An 18,014-nucleotide genomic window follows, 5' to 3' on the forward strand; every position below is an offset into this window, starting at 1 on the left:
ATCAGGAAATTTGAGTCCCCAGCTTTTGTTCTTTTTCAAGGTATTTTGGGCTATGTGAGGTATTAGCACTTCCATGTGAATTTTAGACCAGCTTGTTATTTTCCTTTTATTTCTTTCTGTTTGTTTGTTTAATTATCCTGGCTGAAAACTCCTTTACAACATTGAATAGAAGAGCTAAGGTAGGCACTTCTTTTGTTACTAATATTAGATGGGATATTTTTACAAAGAAGAGATATGGGATTCTTATAGAAATTGTATAGAGAACCTGTAAATCACCTTAGAGAGTACTGCAATCCTAACAGTGCGGTGCTGATTCATGAACATGGAATGTCTTTCTATTTTTTTGGTCATTTTCTTTCATTTCTTTTGAGAATGTTTTGTAGTTTATAAAGTACAAGTTTTATACCTTTTCTGTAAAATGTATTACTAAATATTCCCCTATTTCAGATGCTACCCTTTTTGATGCAACACAATTTGATACAGAACAATATTCTTATTTTCTAACTGACTATTGCTAATGTCTAAAAATAAGAACTGTAAGTGATAATTGTATCTTCATCTTGTATCCTGAACTGATTTCTAACTGAACTCATTTCTTTTTTTGTAGTAATTTATGCTTACTGATATTTTTGGTTAATTTGGCTTATACATACATATATGACAATTAAATATAATAAATTATAATGCTATATGTAATTTGTTAATATTAAAAAGACAGGAGAGCAAACTGAACTCATTTCTAACAGTTTTTTTAAATGAATTCCTTAGGACTTTATATATCCAAGAGCATGTCATTTGCAAACATTGTTTTACATCTTTTCAACCACAATGCTTTTTGTTTTTCTTGCCTAATTACTCTGGCTGGAACCTCTATTGTGATCTTGAAGGGAAGAAGCATGCTAGGCATTATTGTCTTGCTATTTATCTTGGGGCAAAACAATTGGTCTTTCATCATTAAATATAGTATTTGCTGTAAATTTTTCATACATATTTTTAGGAAGTTAAGAATGTTTTCCTTCTGTTACCATTTTGTTACTGGGACTTGGAGTCAGGTCCTCTTTTGTGTTGCAGGCTTGAGCTAAACCTTCCACTGTCATTTTGCTAGTTACTTGAAGATAAGAGTCTCTCAGAGTTGTCTGCCTGGGCTGGCTTCAAACCACAATCCTCAGATCTCAGCTTCCTTCTCAGGGTAATTAGGATTGGTATGAGCCTCCAGCTCCTGCCTAGTGCTTTTGTTGTTCTTAATCATATGAAGATACTGGATTTTTCCAAATGCCTTTTCTGGGTCTTGAAAAAAACATCTCGTTTTTGTTCTTGATTATATTGTGTTTTGCATTACACTAATTCACTTTATATATTATTGGATTAAAATGTGTACTTTAAATTTCAAGAAATCTAAGGGGTGACACTAATCAAGATGCATTTCACACATAAACTGACATACTGAACTGAAAGTACTTTGTACAATTATTTAAAGATAACAAAGTAAATATAAGAATTTTTTACAGATTAAATCATACAATTAAAAAACATGTTAGCCAGGGGCCCGTGGCTCACGCCTGTAATCCTAGCTACTCAGGAGGCTGAGATCTGAAGATCATGGTTCAATGCCAGCCCAAACACTAAAAAGTCCATGAAATTTTTATCTCCAATTAACCACCAGAAGTGGCACTGTGGCTCAAGTGGTAGAGCTCAGGGACAGCGCCCAGGCCCAGAGTTCAAGCCCCACAACTGGCCAAAAAGCAAAACAAACAAACAAAAACTCACTGGGTAGGTGTGGGTAGCCAGTTACTTGGGTGGCTGAGATTAGAATTTCAGTTTGAGGTCATCCCAAACAAAATGTACACAGGACCCCAACTCAACCAACAAAATAAAGTGTTGTGGCACACGCCTGTCACCGCAACTATGCAGGAAGCATAAATAAGTGGATCATGGTCCAAACCTACCCAGATAAGCTCAAGTAACTATTTGAAAATTAGTAGCAAAAAGGTTAAGAAGCATGGATCAAGTGATCCGAGTGTGGAAAATATTCCCTTATTTTTTAAATAATTTGCATTGATACATCTTAAACATTTGAAAAATTCACAATCTAGAAGATCCAGAATCTCCTCTTTCTTTTCCCCTTCTCTCTCCCCTCCTCTCTCCTTCCCTTCCCCTTTTTCCTTTCTTCCTTGCTTTTCTTCCAGGACTCAATTCAAGATCTGGGGGCTATCCCTAAGCCTTTTTTCCTCATATTTAGCACATTACTACTCGAGTCACAGATCTACTTTTGGCCTTTTGGTGGTTAACTAGAGATAAGAATCTCATGAACTTTCCCCTTCCTGGACTGGCTTTGAACCATAATCCTCAGGATTACAGGTAGGAGGCAGGGGTGCCTGGCTCAGACTCAGTTTTGCTTTACAGTTTCAAATGACTATTTTGAGCTCTTCAATTGTTAAGAGGTTTATTCAATGTTTTTACTTTTTTTTTTTTTGCCAGTCGTGGGCTTGAGCTCAGGGCCTGAGCACTGTCCTTGGACTTTCTCAAGGTTAGAGCTCTACCACTTGAGCCTCAGCACCACTTCTGGCTTTTTTTTCTATGTATGTGGTACCGAGGAATCGAACCTGGGTCTTCATGCATGCTAGGCAAGCACTCTACCACTAGGCCAAACTCCCGGCCCCCAGTATTTTTACTTTTAATTACTTTCTGTTGCTTTTGTTTTTCTGAATTTATTGATTTTATCTAGGTCAGCTAATTTTTGGATTTCAGTTGCTCATTTTATTTTTCATGATCTTTTATTTTCTGCAAGGTTAGCATACACCACTATGCCATTACCTATGTGGTTGCTCCATCTGATGGGATGCCTCATTCTTCTGCATTCAGAAGTACTTCTTTGTAAACTCCTCCCTGATAGCCCTAGGCTAAAGAATTGCCTCTACCAAGCCTTATATATTCCTTCTTAGTGTAGCTTTCATCCCAATTTATATGTCAACACTGGAAGGTCTTTTTAAAGGCCAGAAGCCAACATATTTTGAATGTTTTATTTGCAGTGGCAAGCACACTATAAGGCACTGTAATGCCCAAGTCTCAGGATGACCACCAAGGAGACCACTGAGAGCTAGGCGTTCCAAAATGCAAAGGCAAGGCTTTATTTAGGCACCCTGGCCTTGTCCTACGCACCCAGCCCGAGCTTAGGAGGAGACCACAAGCTGAATTTTTACAGGGCTTTTAAAGGCAAAGACCACAGATTCACAGCAACACAGCAATCAGCTATTGGAGTGAGATAAGGTAGGGGTTAGGGACACTTCAGGGCAGTGGAAGCTAACAGGAGGTTCCCATGCCAGTATAGTCCTAATTAGCTGTCTGAGGGTAGTTTTATGGCTTTAGAAAACAAATGCCATCCCTTGAATTTACACAAGTTCTGGTTAATTTTAACACAGACAAGTCAGTTCCTGGGACTTAATGGCACCACAATTCTGTTTCTTTAATTTATGTGCGCTTTTGCATCACTCACAGTTTATATAAACAGCAAGATAGTTACTGCCTCAGAATGGGGGTGCTTTTTAGCCCCTCAGCACAATTTATGGTTTTACAAAACCTAGCCAGTTAGTAAATAAATTGAGATTAAATGGCTCACATCTGTATTCCTAGCTGCTCAGCAGACTGAGATCTGAGGATAACAATTTGAAATCATCCTGAGCAGAAAAGTCTGTGAGACTTTTACAATAAACTACTCAGAAAGAGCCAGAAGTGGTGCTGTGGTTCTAAGTGGTAGAACACTAGCCTTGAGCACAAAAAGGCTAAGGGACAGTGTCTAGGCCCTGAGTTCAAGCCCCAGGACCAGAAAAAAAAACAAAACAAAAAAACGGTATTTCATTAAGGCTATAATTTACCTGAATAACCTTTGACCTCATTGTTCTTTGCAGACTGTTATGTGAACATATTTTGCTGACTACTATGCCAACATGCTCTATAACTCTACTAATTAAAAGTAATTGCAAACTACATATTCTTTATGTTTATATGTTCTTTATGTTCTTTAATTTATTGGAACACAGTATATGGATTCCTTATATTTTTTAAAGAAAACCTAATAAAATCTAACATAACAAAAATAAACCTTAAGTTGAAAGAAATGACTTCGTATACTAGTCGATAAAAGAACTGTTTTATGATATTGTAGTAATATTACAGAAATAGCAACTTGTAAAAGTTTTAACAAGGATTTATTTTAGTATGATAAGATTAAAGTACAGAAAAATTCCTGCTTTTCATAGAGGACGTGAGAGTTACTCTAATAAATAGCAATCTCATAGAAGTTTTATAAAATGTATTACATACCATTTCTATTTCTTGATCTTTAGCAACCAGCTGCCGATTCAGAAGCTCTTTGCTTGAGTCAAGTTTAATACAGAGTTCCCTTGTGGAAGACAAATCTGCAAGTGCAGACACTTTTTCAAACTGAACCTTCTGAAGCTCTTCTTCCATCTTCACAACAGATTTATGTAGGGTTGAAATCTGGGACTTGTAAGACCTTTCAGCATTTAAGTGCTGCAAAGGCAAAACATTTGATAAATATATGTATACATTTTTAAAAATAATACAACAGGGAAAATAAAATGGGGCAAAACTTAACATATTAGTTCACTTAGACCATAGAAAGCTGAGAAGATACAGGTGGTGACTGTGTTATAAAACATGTAAGAAATGATAAATTCAGGTTTAAGACCCCAAACTATCTCAGATATAATTAATGTTTGGCCTACATTTCTATTTCCAGTTTTAATCATTCAACAATACAAATATCGCTGATAAACACAAAATGCTAGCCACTGCTTCACTCATAGTACCCATTTGTTTTGTTCTTGTCTTGTATGTTGCCATCTAGCACAGTATCATAAAATGAGGGCTAATAATTCTCTAACACTAATATTTCTGAGGGAAAGGGATTTGGGGCAAGAATAAACTAAGCATATAGACCAATTACAATTTTAAAAAGAACATCTTAAAAACCATGACCCAGATGTGATGACTCACATCTGTATTACCAGCTACTTGGGAGGTAGAGATCAGGATGACCAAAGTTCAGGGCCAGCCCAGGCAACAAGTAATTGAGATATCTCAGGTAAGCAAAATGTGATGGTTCATATCTGTAGTACTGATATGTGGGAGGTATAGGTAGGAGGATTAAAGTCCAGGGATGGCCCCAGCAGAAAACAAACTGCTTGAAAATAAAACAAAGCAAACAAGGACTGGGGGCATGGTTTAAGTTGTAGAACAAGTACAAATCCTCGAGTTCAAACCCTAATACACAAAGAAAAAAATTAAAAAACAAATAATATATGATTCAAATTACATAAATATCTTCCACATTTCATAGTTGTCAGGTTCATGTTTTGCAAAGATCACTTGGGATATTTTAGGTTCTAGTAAGATGGTTGGTTCATTTAAAAGCAGAACTGTCCTAGGAGGTCAGGAGTTTGGCATAGTGGTAGAGTGCTAGGTAAGCACTCTACCTAGACCTAGGTTTGATTCCTCAGCACCATATACATAGAAAAAAGCCAGAAGTGTTGCTGTGTCTCAAGTGGTAGAGCCTCTAGCCTTGAGAAAACCCAAGGACAGTGCTCATGCCCTGAACCAAAGCCAGTACTAGGGGAAAAAAATGGATAACGCTAAATAGTAAAAATATCTTTTTCAATTCATAGCTGAACTTAAGAGAGGAAACAGAAAATCCCTTCTTCCTAAAAAGAAAAAGAAAAATATTGAGCAGGCCTGAAGCTAAACTTAAAAGGTGAAAAGACTCCTTTTCAAAGAAGGGTAGGAAATAAGGATTTAGGACTGTTTGAGAGTTAGAGGTAAGAATTCTAAGGTTAAAAGGTATTCTCAGTGGTAGAGCACAAGGCAAGACAAAACAAAACAAAAATGAGCCACATAATCTGGGATCCCTGAATGCTGTCCTATAAATGCAAGGAGATTCCAGGGGGAGAGTCATTCAGTCTCACAGAAAGACCATAAAGAAAAGATATCAATGTTAACAATGACCAAAGACAGTCTTATAAAGAATAGCAATTACAATAAAAATGAATCCTTCAACAAAAAAGGCAAAAGTTGTTTTCAAATTTATAAGAAAATATTCTCAGTCTATCATTCTCTGCTCAGATAAACTAATTTTCAAGACTGAAGAATTAGTCTTGAAGGTAATTCAAAGTTATTTTTAGACACAGATTGAGAAAATGAAACTTATAGTTTGTTGAAAGACAGTTGTTTGAAAAAAAGAAGAAATTAAATTTGGAAGGAATAGAAGGCAAAGAGCAATGATAAAGGAGTAGAGCATGTTTCACAAATTAGAGTATCTGCCGCACAAGCTTGAAGCCTTGAGTTCAAACCTCAGTATTATTGCCAGAATAGAGAGTCCTTAATGGATTTGGCCGAGTGTTCATTTTATAAATGCCTCAGACTTAAACTGTAAAGTTAAATCACTTGTATAGGAAAGGCTACTCAGACCTGACCCATCAAGGTTTAAAAACAATCTTAAAAGGAGCAGATAGCATCAAGAATTTAAACAGAAAAATAAGAAAAAGAAAACTGAAAGTCATGAAAAATAACCAAGTACAACATTGGGGATAAAAAAGGTAGTATCACATTGGATTTATTTGTATTTGGTTATTTGAAATTTGATAGGGAAGGGGGGAAAACCAAGACGGGGGTGGGGGGATGGGGGGGTAGGGGTAGGGTAATGGGTACCAAGACATGTGAAAGGGTATCAATGTAAGTGAATTAATGCACCTTCTATCTGGCAAATATCATGTAACCCTTTTATTAATTACAATAAAAAATATATTAAAAAGGTAGTATCATTGGTGAATGCCACTCTGAATGAAATAAATTGTAAATTAAATTTAAAAAGATACATAACTTTTGAAACACAAAAATAACAACTACACAAAATAGCGCATGTGTGTGCGCGCATACACAAGCAAGCACGCGCGCGCACAACCTACTGGGAGAAAAATGGACAGAGCCTTTAGTGATATTTGTGGAACAATATCAAGTTACCTGAGTACTTGTACTTGGAATTATTAAAGAAGAGACAAGGAGAGACAAAAATATTTGAAGGAAAAAGCCACCCTCAGGCATCGGAGCAGACAGCGCTTCTCAGCAGCGCAGACCTGCCAGCTCCAGACGAGCCTGCGTGAGCCCAGAGCCGTCACCGGCTATGGTGTGGACCCGCCAGCTTCACAGAACCAGAAAATCCTACAATTTGTGAGTCACTCCGTGGAGAACTTTCCACTTCCGCTCGCGGAACAGCATTGGGAAGGAATCTCCTCCCCCACCAGCCAAGAGCACCGCCATCTTGACTGCTGGCAAAAACCCTGGCAAACCAACTGGAGCCTGAGAAGTGGTGCTGCCAGCACCATCATTCAAAAGGACAAAGGTTTTCCCAGAGGCAGCTTAGACGGATGTCCGTCGCAGCGCTAGTGGAAGTTCCTCCTCCTGGGCAGGGCCGCATGCCTGGTCAAAAAAAAAAGCTGCTCGCAGCTTCACCAGCTTTTATTTTTTTTCTGCCCAATCAAGCAAACCGATCAGAAAAACCGCAGAGCCAAATCGCAAGAGTAAAAGACTTTTTGAAGTATTTGGATTCCGAATTTAGTAGACACAAGTTTCCTATCCCATCCCCCAAACCCAAAAAACAAACAAACTGAAGAGTGCCCCTTTCTTTCTACCTTTTTTTCATTTGCATTTTTGTGTTCTTTTTTTTGCCATTTTACCTCCACCCTGTTTTTTTTTAATGTTATGATTCTTTCCTCCCTCCCCCCTTTCCTTCTGTCATAGTGACAGCACTGGGTACAGACTGAATACAAATGGTATTTTTATTAATGTGTTTTTATTAATACAGTCACCTGCTTTTTAATCTCTGGGTTGTTAGCCTTAGTATTTCTTGTCTAAGATCTCACAATTGTGTGGGATCTCCCCCCACCTTTTTTCTTGTTTTTCTTTTTAGTTTGTTTATTTTACTTTTAAAAAATTTTTATCATTGAACTCTCCTATACATACCTTCCTCTTTTCTTTAAATATTCTTTTTATTATTCTTATTTTGATAGGTTTTATCTTTTTTTTTTCTAAATTTTGTACTCAACTATTTTACCTTTCTACCACCTTAGGTCAGTTTTCCTTACCCTATCCCTTTTCTTCATTACTATATTAATCTTACACTCCTACATTACTCTTTTCTTACCTCCCCTCTTGTCTTTCCTACTATTTTTCTATCTCTGGTCCTCTGTTCATCCTTCAACTTTTATAATGCATGGATCTACAGTTGATGATTGTTGAGCAATACTGTATATCAAGGAGTTCAATTATACTGCAGGTCCAGAGGGATTTAAATACAATAGATTGGATTGGGGGGGATTGTCATAAAATGGTGACCGGTGGTGGTATTAGATTTGTCTGTAAGTACACAAAAGAGAGAGAGAAAGTGATAATACCAGTCTAAAGTAGAAAGTAATGATAGCGAGTTAGACAATACAGAAAAAAGTATCTCTGGGGTTAAAGATAAACTAGTTGTTATAGAGAAAGAACAGAAAATGAGTCAAACCAAAGCTAGGAAATATGAGAGAATGCTTCAGGAGGTCCAAGATACAATTAAGAAACCTAATTTAAGGCTAATTGGTATTGAAGAAGGCCTGGAGAAAAAGGTCAATGGTACTGGAAATATACTTCAGGGAATGATCTCAGAGGGCTTCCCAAATATCCAGAAGGACAGGCCCATCCAGATACAAGAAGCTTTTAGAACCCCAAACAGACCTGACCAGAAAAGGACCTCCCACTGCCACATTATAATCAGAACTGGATTAATAGAGAACAAAGAAAGGATCCTAAAAGCAGCCAGGAAGAAGAGAACAATAATCTACAAAGGAAAATCAATCAGAATAACCCCAGGTTATCTCAGCAGATACCATGCAAGCAAGAAGAGCTTGGAAGGATATATGTCATACCCTTAAGACAAATAACTACCAACCAGCTAAGCTCTCATTCATAATTGAGGGAACAATAAAAACCTTCCATTCCAAGGAAAAGTTGCAACATTCTGTAGCAACCAAACCAGCATTACAGAAAACTCTCAAAGATGTTCTACACATTGAAAACAAACACAAATGTGATACTGACAAAGAAATTGCACCTAAAAATCATACCAGCTAAGTACCGCAAGAACTGTCAAGCCACATGCCCTAATGAAAGCTTTTGAAAATGGCAGGAACTGGTAAATATTTTTCAATCCTAACCCTCAATATCAATGGACTTAACTCTCCAATTAAATGGCCACTATAACCCTCATCCCAAAACCAGACAGAAATTCATCAAAGAAAGAGAACTATAGACCCATTTCTTTGATGAATATTGATGCAAAACTTCTCAAAAAAATAATGGCCAATTACATACTAAATCCACTAGCACAACTATGTTCATTGCATCACTATTTACCATAGCAAAGAAATGGAACCAACCCAGATGTCCCTCAGTTGATGAGTGGATCAACAAGTGGTATTTATACACAATGGAATTCTATGTTGCTGTCAGAAAGAATGGCATCTCCTCATTTGTAAAGAAATGGAAAGTCTTAGAAAAAATCATATTAAGTGAAGTAAGCCAGACTCAAAGGAACATAGGCTCAATGGTTTCCCTCATTTGTCATAATCAGTAGAAACCTTGGACTCTTCTAGCAGAGATTTGCAATAGAGCAAAAACCTAGATACATAAGGCCATACAGTATGAGGCTAAATGAAACGACCTCTAGGATATAGAAACAAAAGCCATATAATGAGTGATTGTTGTCCTTAATGTACTATGTTATTTCTCATCTCTTTTGCTGTCCCTTGGTTATCTCATATTGTTACAGTATTTCACTTTATCTGATATATTGGATATATTTGTATTTGGTTATTTCAAATTGGATAGGAAAGGAGGGAAAACAAGATGAGGGTGGGAATGGGGGGGAGGGAAATGGGGACCAAGACATGAGAAAGGGTATCAATGTATGTGAAGTAATGTACCTTCCATCTGGCGAATGTAATGTAACCCTTCTATTACTTACAATAAAAATCTATGAAAAAAAATAATGGCCAACTATCCTCAGCAACTCTTCAAAAAATTATACATTATGATCAAACAAGATTCATCACAGGGATGCAAACTTGGTTTAACATACACAAGTCAATTAATATAATCCGTCACATCAAGAGGAGCAAAGACAAGAATCACATGATTGTCTCAATAGATGCAGAAAAGGCATTTGACAAGATCCAACACCCCTTTATGCTAAAAGCTCTGGAGAAACTAGGAATCCATGGAACATTCCTCAGTATAATAAAGGCTGTGTATGACAAACCCACAGCTAGCATTATACTTAATAGCGAAAAGGTAAAGCCTTTTTTTCTAAAATCAGGAATGGGACAAGGATGCCCACTCTCTCTTTAACATAGTATTAGAATTCCTAGCCAGAGCAATAAGGCAAGAAGCAAGTGTAAAGGAGATCCAAATAGGGAAGGAGAGAGTGAAACTTTCCATTTTTGCAGATGACATGATTCTGTATTTAAAGAACCCTATGGACTCCACTCCCAAGCTGCTTGAGCTGATTCAAAACTTTGGAAGCGTAGCAGGCTATAAAATTAACCCTCAAAAATCAACTGCCTTCCTTTATGCCAACAGTGAGAGGAATGAGGCAACAATCAGGAAGGCAACTCCTTTGCAATAGCCTCAAAGAAAATACAGTACCTAAGAATTAACTAAGAATGTTAAGGACCTTTTTGATGGAAACTTTAAAACTCTAAAAAAGGAAACTAAAGCAGAATTGAAGAAATTGAAAAACCTCCCATGCTCCTGGATTAGAAGAATTAACATCATGAAAATGGCAAGATTGGTAATCTTGCCAAAAGCTATCTACAAATTCAATGCAATGCCCATCAATACCCCAATGTCATTCTTTAAAGAAATAGAAGAGGAAATCCAAAATTTCATATGGAAAAATAAAAGACCCATATAGCAAAAACAATTCCTAGCAGAAAGAACAGCACAGGAAGAATTTCAATACCAAAGTTGACTCTATTACAGAGCTAAGTGACCAAACCAGCTTGGTACTGGCACAAGAACAGGCCTGAAGACCAATGGAATAGAACTGAGGACCCAGATATTAACCCACAGACCTATGGCCACCTAATCTTTGATAAGGGAGCCAAAAAAGAGAATGGAAGACAGCCTCTTCAACTGGTGCTGGAAGGACTGGTTAAGCTCATGTAGAAAACTAAGGTTGGATCCTTCTTTGTCAGCCTGTGCCAGGAATAACTCCAAATGGATCAAAGACCTCAAAGTAAAAGCAGATACACTGAAAACTTTACAAGAAGAAATAGGAGATACACTAGGTCTCCTTGGCACAGGTGGAAACTTTCTTAATAAAGACCAAGAAACACAACAAATCCGAGAAAGTCTGGATAAGTGGGACTGCATTAGACTGCAGAGCTTCTGTATGGCAAAGGACATAGCTAGAAAGCCTACAGAGTGGGAGAAGGTCTTCACTAAGAATACAATGGGCAAAGGCCTCATATCTAAAATATATCAACAGCTCAGAAAATGCAATCATCCCAAAACTAATCTCCAAAGAAACAACCATCCCATTAAAAGATGGACCAAACACTAAAAGAGAGTCTTCTCTGAAGAAGAAATAAGAATAGCCTATAGACACATGAAGAAATGCTCGACATGTCTGGCCATAATAGAAATGCAAATCAAAACAACTCAGATTCCACCTCAGTCCAGTTAGAATGGCTATGATCAAGAAATCTAATAACAGATGCTGGAGGGGATGTGGCCAGAAGGGATCACTACTACACTGTTGGTGGGAGTGCAAACTCCTTCAACCACTATGGAAAGCAGTATGACAGTTCCTCAGAAGACTAAACATAGAGCTCCCCTATGACCCAGCAATTCCAATCCTTGGTATTTACCCAATGGTCCAGAAACAAGGGCATACTAAATCCACTAGCACAACGATGTTCATTGCAGCACTATTTACCATAGCAAAGATATGGAACCAAACCAGATGTCCCTCAGTTGATGAGTGGATCAACAAGTTGTTCTGATTTATACACAATGGAATTCTATGCTGCTGTCAGAAAGAACAACATTGTCCCATTTGTAAGGAAATGGGGCAATCTCTTTTGCTGTCCCTTGGTTATCTCATATTGTTACAGTATTTCACCTGGTTATCTTAAATATTGTATATATGCGTATTTGGTTATTTGAAATCAGATAGGGAAGGGGGAAAACAAGATGAGGGTTGGGAATGAGGAGAGGGAAATGGGGACCAATACATGAGAAAGAGTATCAATGAATGTGAAGTGGTGAATATAATGGTGAATATAATGTAACCCTTCTATTAATTACAATAAAAATATATGGAAAAATATTTGAAGGAATAATAGCCAAAACTGAAGCAAGAATTCACTGTATGTACCACAGACTTCAGAAAAGTAGAGGAAATGGTAAAGTTGCTGAAGTGATTACACAGATCAAAGTGCATTGTACACATAAATAACCTTGTTAACTGGCAAAGAATTTAAATGCATAACTTCCAAATTAAGAAAAGTGAAGGAAGCGTGGGTGAGAGGGGTGGGTTAAAATGTTGAAAGGGGTGACATTGACATTGACCAAGATACTAGGTTTCATAAACGGCTATGTCAAAAGGCATCTCCTTTGTACAACTGCTTAAAGATACTAAAGACATTATAAAGAAAGAAATAGCAGCCAAATATATTTTTAATTTGATAAAACTTATAGCCCTAAGGAACTATCAGAGTAATCGCTATATGAGAATTATAGAGATATATAATAAACTATATGCCATTAATCTAAATAACTTCATGGAAAAAAGTTATAGAAAGCACAAACTATTGAAACTAACACAGAAGCGGAATTAATTGAATAATTTATAACAACAAAGAAGTTGATTAGTCATTTTGAAAATTCCCACAAAGAGGAGGTCTAGATGACTTTACTGGCAAATTCTATCAAGCCTTTAAAAAACATCTACAAATTCTTACCAAAACTGGAAGAGGACGAAGGGAATGTTTTCAAAATTGTCCTATGAAGACAATATTATTCTGATGTCAAAATCAAACAACACACTGAAAGGAAGATACTCGTAGGAATAGTCACAAAAACCTTCCTTGACATTAATAAGGACAAACCAAAATATACCACTTATGTAAAAGTTATTATGTCCTAAGGCCAATTAGATTTATTTTTTTTTTTGCCAGTCCTGGGCTTGAGCTCAGGGTTTGAGCACTGTCCTTGGACTTTCTCAAGGCTAGCACTCTACGAGCCTCAGCACCACTTCCAGGTTTTTGCTATGTATGTGGGGTACCGAGGAATCGAACCCGGGTCTTCGTGCATGCTAGGCAAGCACTCTACCACTAGGCCAAACTCCCGGCCCAGCCAATTAGATTTTATCTCAAGAAAGAATTGTTTTAGTATCCCCCAAATCATTGAATGTAATATAGCTATAAACTTAAAAAATACCACAAACCACATAATCATCTGTACACTTAAGTCATTTGAGAACCCGGGAGTGTGGCCTGGTGGTAGAGTATTTACCTATCATGCACAAAGCCCTGGTTTGATTCCTAGGTACCACATACTCAGGAAAAAGGCAGAAGCAGTGCTGTGGCTCAAGTGATAGAGTGGTAGCCTTGAGAAAGCCCAACGGCAGTGTCCAGGCTCTGAGTTCAAGCCCTGGAATTGGCAAAAAAAAAAAAATCCTCAACTTCAAGGAAATAAAAAAAGATGAAAAAAAAAGTTAAGGTCTTAATAATGTAGAACACAGATTTATATTTGAGCAAACTGTAACTATGGTTTCTGGAAGATAAGAAAACTTCAGAAAGCAATTTGACAATACTTAGAAGGGCTGAAGTCAAGCATATTTTAGGTCCAATTACTCACTTGTAGAAATAAAATTAAATGTCCTTCAACATGACAATGCCTTAAACAAGAAAATACTTATGCCAGTTTGAGTAAGATATAGCTCTATATATCTATAAATGGAAAGTATTTAAGCAAGTGTTGAATAAAGTGTAGCATTATGTGAATCAAAATAGAAAAATATCAAATTTACAATATTGAGCAAAAGACAAGTTACAAATATATGGATAGTATGTTATCACTTAAATTTTAAAAACAAAACAATATTATCACTTGTGGGAGATAGATATGTAGACAAAGTATAAACAGGGCTGGGAGTTTGGCCTAGTTGTTGAGTGCTTGCTAGCAAGCACGAAGCCCTGGCTTCAATTCCTGGTACTACATACATAGAAAAAGCAAGAAGTGGTGCTGTGGTTCAAGTGGCAGAGTGTTAGCCCTGAGCAAAATAAAGTCTGAGGACAGTGCCCAGGCTCTGAGTTCAAGCCTCAGGACTGGCAAAAAAATGTATAAACACTTGCAAAAGAGATAGACATAGTAATATGAAATATTCATCAACTATTAGGGAGGAAGGAAAAGAGTGGAAAGGATGAGAAGTTATCTGTAATGCTGCTTTTCTTTAAGCAGAAATATGAGAATCAAGTACATTAAAATGTTAGCATTCTTACATGTAGGGGGTAGTACTGGGATTTGAATTCAGGGTTTTCCATTTGGCAGGCAAGTGCTGTACCACTTAGACAACACCCTAGCCGCTCACCTTTTGCCATGTTTTACATACTTAAAATAGTTTCTAATTTCAGATTATAAATTATAAGGCTATGGTTGTATGGTAGATAAGAAATTAGAGGAAAATCAGGATACATAAAAGGAGGCTACAAATACAGAGCCAAAAAAAAATCCTCCTTTAAATATGACGCAGGATGTACTAGAAATACATTTTTCCGAACTTACTTGCTCAACCTCCCTGTTGAGGGCATCTACTTTTTCTTTTAACCTGTTACCCTCTGCTTCAGCAGTGATAAGTTCCAATTTGAGGGTGTTGTTATCTGCCTCGAGTTGACGAGCTTTATTTTCCCAGTTTTCAGCATCTTCGTTGGCTTTTCGGAGTTGTTCCATTATTTGCCGGTTCTCAGATTCCTGAAAAGCAAATCTTAGGTATAATCTTACACATTCAATACATATTACATATTAAAATATTATTTTCAGGTCACTTGTAATTCGCTTCCCACAGGAACATTTGTAACATAAACTTGAGAAAGACCTATTAAAGAATATGCCATTAGGATCTGCCCTGCCTCAGCCATAATTACCTCCTTAGTTAATTTAAGTTCATTATTATCTTAGGAGAGGATCTCAAGGGCTCAGTAGTTATGTGCACAAGATCATTATAAAATGATTCTTATCAAAATGAATCCAAGAAATGGAAGTAAGATGTTTTTTTCATTATATTGTTTGCAGTTCTATTTCTTTTCTTTTCTTCTTACCTTTTTTTCTTTGGTTTATTCCCTTCTGTTGCTGTTTTCCATTCCTATACCTTTTGTCTGGCATATAAGTTTATCAAATTTGGGGAGGGGAAGGGGAAGCACAGAAATGGTTAGCCAAAGGGTGAACCAATTAATTCAGCAGTGAAACCCACTAGACACTGTTAGAGATGAACTATACAACTTTGGAGGGAATGGTAGTTGGAGGGCGAAAAATGGGAGAAAATGAGGGAGGAGGTGACACTGTTCAAAAGGAAATATACCCCATTACATGGCTTATGTAACTGTAACCCTTCTGTACATTACTTTTGCAATAATTTTTTTTTGCCAGTCCTGGGCTTGAGCTCAGAGCCTGAGCACTGTCCTTGGACTTTCTCAAGGCTAGAACTCTACCACTTGAGCCTCAGCACCACTTCCGGCTTTTTCTATATATGTGGTACCAAGGAATCGAACCTGGGTCTTCGTGCATGCTAGGCAAGCACTTTAACCACTAGGCCAAACTCCCAGCCCGCAATAATTTTTTTTGTTTTTTTCCCTAGGTCTTTATTAACAAATGCAAAGTATATCATTAAGATAACACAATAGAAGTTATTTTTAAACTCTAAGCAAAAATAACTTATCTATAGTGGTAGTCCTGATTGATTTAATATTTCATTTCTAATATTACAAGTAAAGAACAAAGCTTGGGGTCCTGTGTTCTCAAATTCTGATAATCTTTCTTTTTTTATTGTGATTAATAGAAGGGTTACATTATATTCTCCAGATAGAAGGTGCATAACTTCACAAACATGATCATGACATGATCCCCATTTCCCTCCCACCCTCCCCCTGCTTATCTTGATTTCCCCTTCCCTATCCAATTTCAAATAACCAATTAAGCACGTATAAAATATATCAGATAACAAGATGAATATTGTAACAATATGAGATAACCAAGGGATGGCAAAAGAGATGAGAGATAACATAGTACATTAAGGACAACAGTCACTCATTATATGGCTTCTGTTTCCTTATCCTAGAGGTCCTTACATTTAGTGTCATACTATTTGCCCTTATGTCTCTACATTCTGTTCTATTGTAAATCTCTGCTAGGAGAACCCAAGGTTTCTACTGATTATGACAAATGAGAGAGACTATTGGGCCTATGTTCCTTTGAGTCTGGCTTACTTCACTTAATATGATTTTTTCTAAATCTTTCCATTTCCTTACAAATGGGGCAATGTTGTTCTTTCTGACAGCAGCATAGAATTCCATTGTGTATAAATACCACATCTTGCTGATCCACTCATCAACTGAGGGACATCTGGGTTGGTTCCATATCTTTGCTATAGTAAATAGTGCTGCAATGAACATCATTGTGCTAGTGGATTTAGTATGCCCTTGTTTCTGGACGATTGGGTAAATGCCAAGGAGTGGAATTGCTGGGTCATAGGGGAGCTCTATGTTTAGTCTTTTGAGGAACCGCCATACTGCTTTCCATAGTGGTTGAACAAGTTTGCACTCCCACCAACAGTGTAGTAGTGATCCCTCCTGGCCACATCCCCTCCAGCATCTGTTGTTATTAGTTTTCTTGATCCTGGCCATTCTAATTGGAGTGAGGTGGAATCTTAGAGTTTGTTTTGATTTGCATTTTTTTATGCCCAGAGATGTGGAGCATTTCTTCATGTGTCTATAGGCCATTTTTATTTCTTCTTCAGAGAAGACTCTCTTTTAGTCTTTGGCCCATCTTTTAATGGGATGGTTGTTACTTTGGAGATTAGTTTGGAGTGATTCAATTTTTTGAGCTGTTGATGTATTTTAGATATGAGGCCTTTGTCTGCCGTATGGTTAGTGAAAATCTTCTCCCATTCTGTAGGCTTCCTAATTAATTTACTAGCTATGTCCTTTGCCATACAGAAGTTCCATAGTTTAATGCAGTCCCATTTATCCAGCCTTTCTCTGATTTGTTGTGATTCTTGGTCCTTATTAAGAAAGTTTCGACCTGTGCCAAGGAGGCCTAGTGTATCTCCTATTCCTTTCTGTAAAGTTTTCAGTGTGTCAGCTTTTATCTCCAGGTCTTTGATCCATTTGGAGTTAATTCTAGTGCAAGGTGACAAAGAAGTATCCAACTTTAGTTTTCTGCAGGTGCTTAACCAGTTCTGCCAGCACAACTTGTTGAAGAGGCTGTCTTTCTTCCATTCTATTTTTTTGGCTCCCTTGTCAAAGATTAGGTGGCCATAGGTCTGTGGTTTAATATCTGGGTCCTCAGTTCTATTCCATTGGTCTTCAGGCCTGTTCTTGTGCCAGTACCAAGCTGTTTTGATAATTATAGCTCTGTAATAGAGTCTAAAGTTTGGAATTGAAATTCCTCCGGCGCTGTTCTTTCTGCTAAGAAGTGTTTTTGCTATACGGGGTCTTTTATTATTCCATATGAAATTTTGAATTGCCTCTTCTATTTCTTTAAAGAATGCCATTGGGATATTGGTGGGTATTGCATTGAATTTGTACATAGCCCTCGGCAAGATTGTCATTTTCACAATGTTGATTCTTCCAATCCAGGATCATGGGAGGTTTTTCCATTTCCTTAGTTCTGCTTTAATTTCCTTT

The 18,014-nt window shown here is 37.2% G+C and overlaps 1 protein-coding gene across 1 annotated transcript in view; it reads right to left on the reverse strand.

Annotated features, from left to right (window-relative positions):
- The window catches only part of Tsga10 (testis specific 10), a 116,672-nt gene that overhangs the window by 18,755 nt on the left and 79,903 nt on the right, over positions 1 to 18,014 (reverse strand). Inside the window, exons 15-16 of the mRNA XM_090336490.1 lie at positions 14,899 to 15,084; positions 4,321 to 4,530 (exon numbers count right to left, since the gene is read on the reverse strand). Of these exons, the coding sequence (XP_090192616.1) occupies positions 4,321 to 4,530; positions 14,899 to 15,084 (396 nt within the window). The remainder of the gene's footprint in view (positions 1 to 4,320; positions 4,531 to 14,898; positions 15,085 to 18,014) is intronic.

This window comes from Megascapheus bottae, chromosome 7, assembly GCF_031878675.1.
Source record: "Megascapheus bottae isolate mThoBot1 chromosome 7, mThoBot2.hap1, whole genome shotgun sequence".
NCBI lineage: Eukaryota > Metazoa > Chordata > Mammalia > Rodentia > Geomyidae > Megascapheus > Megascapheus bottae.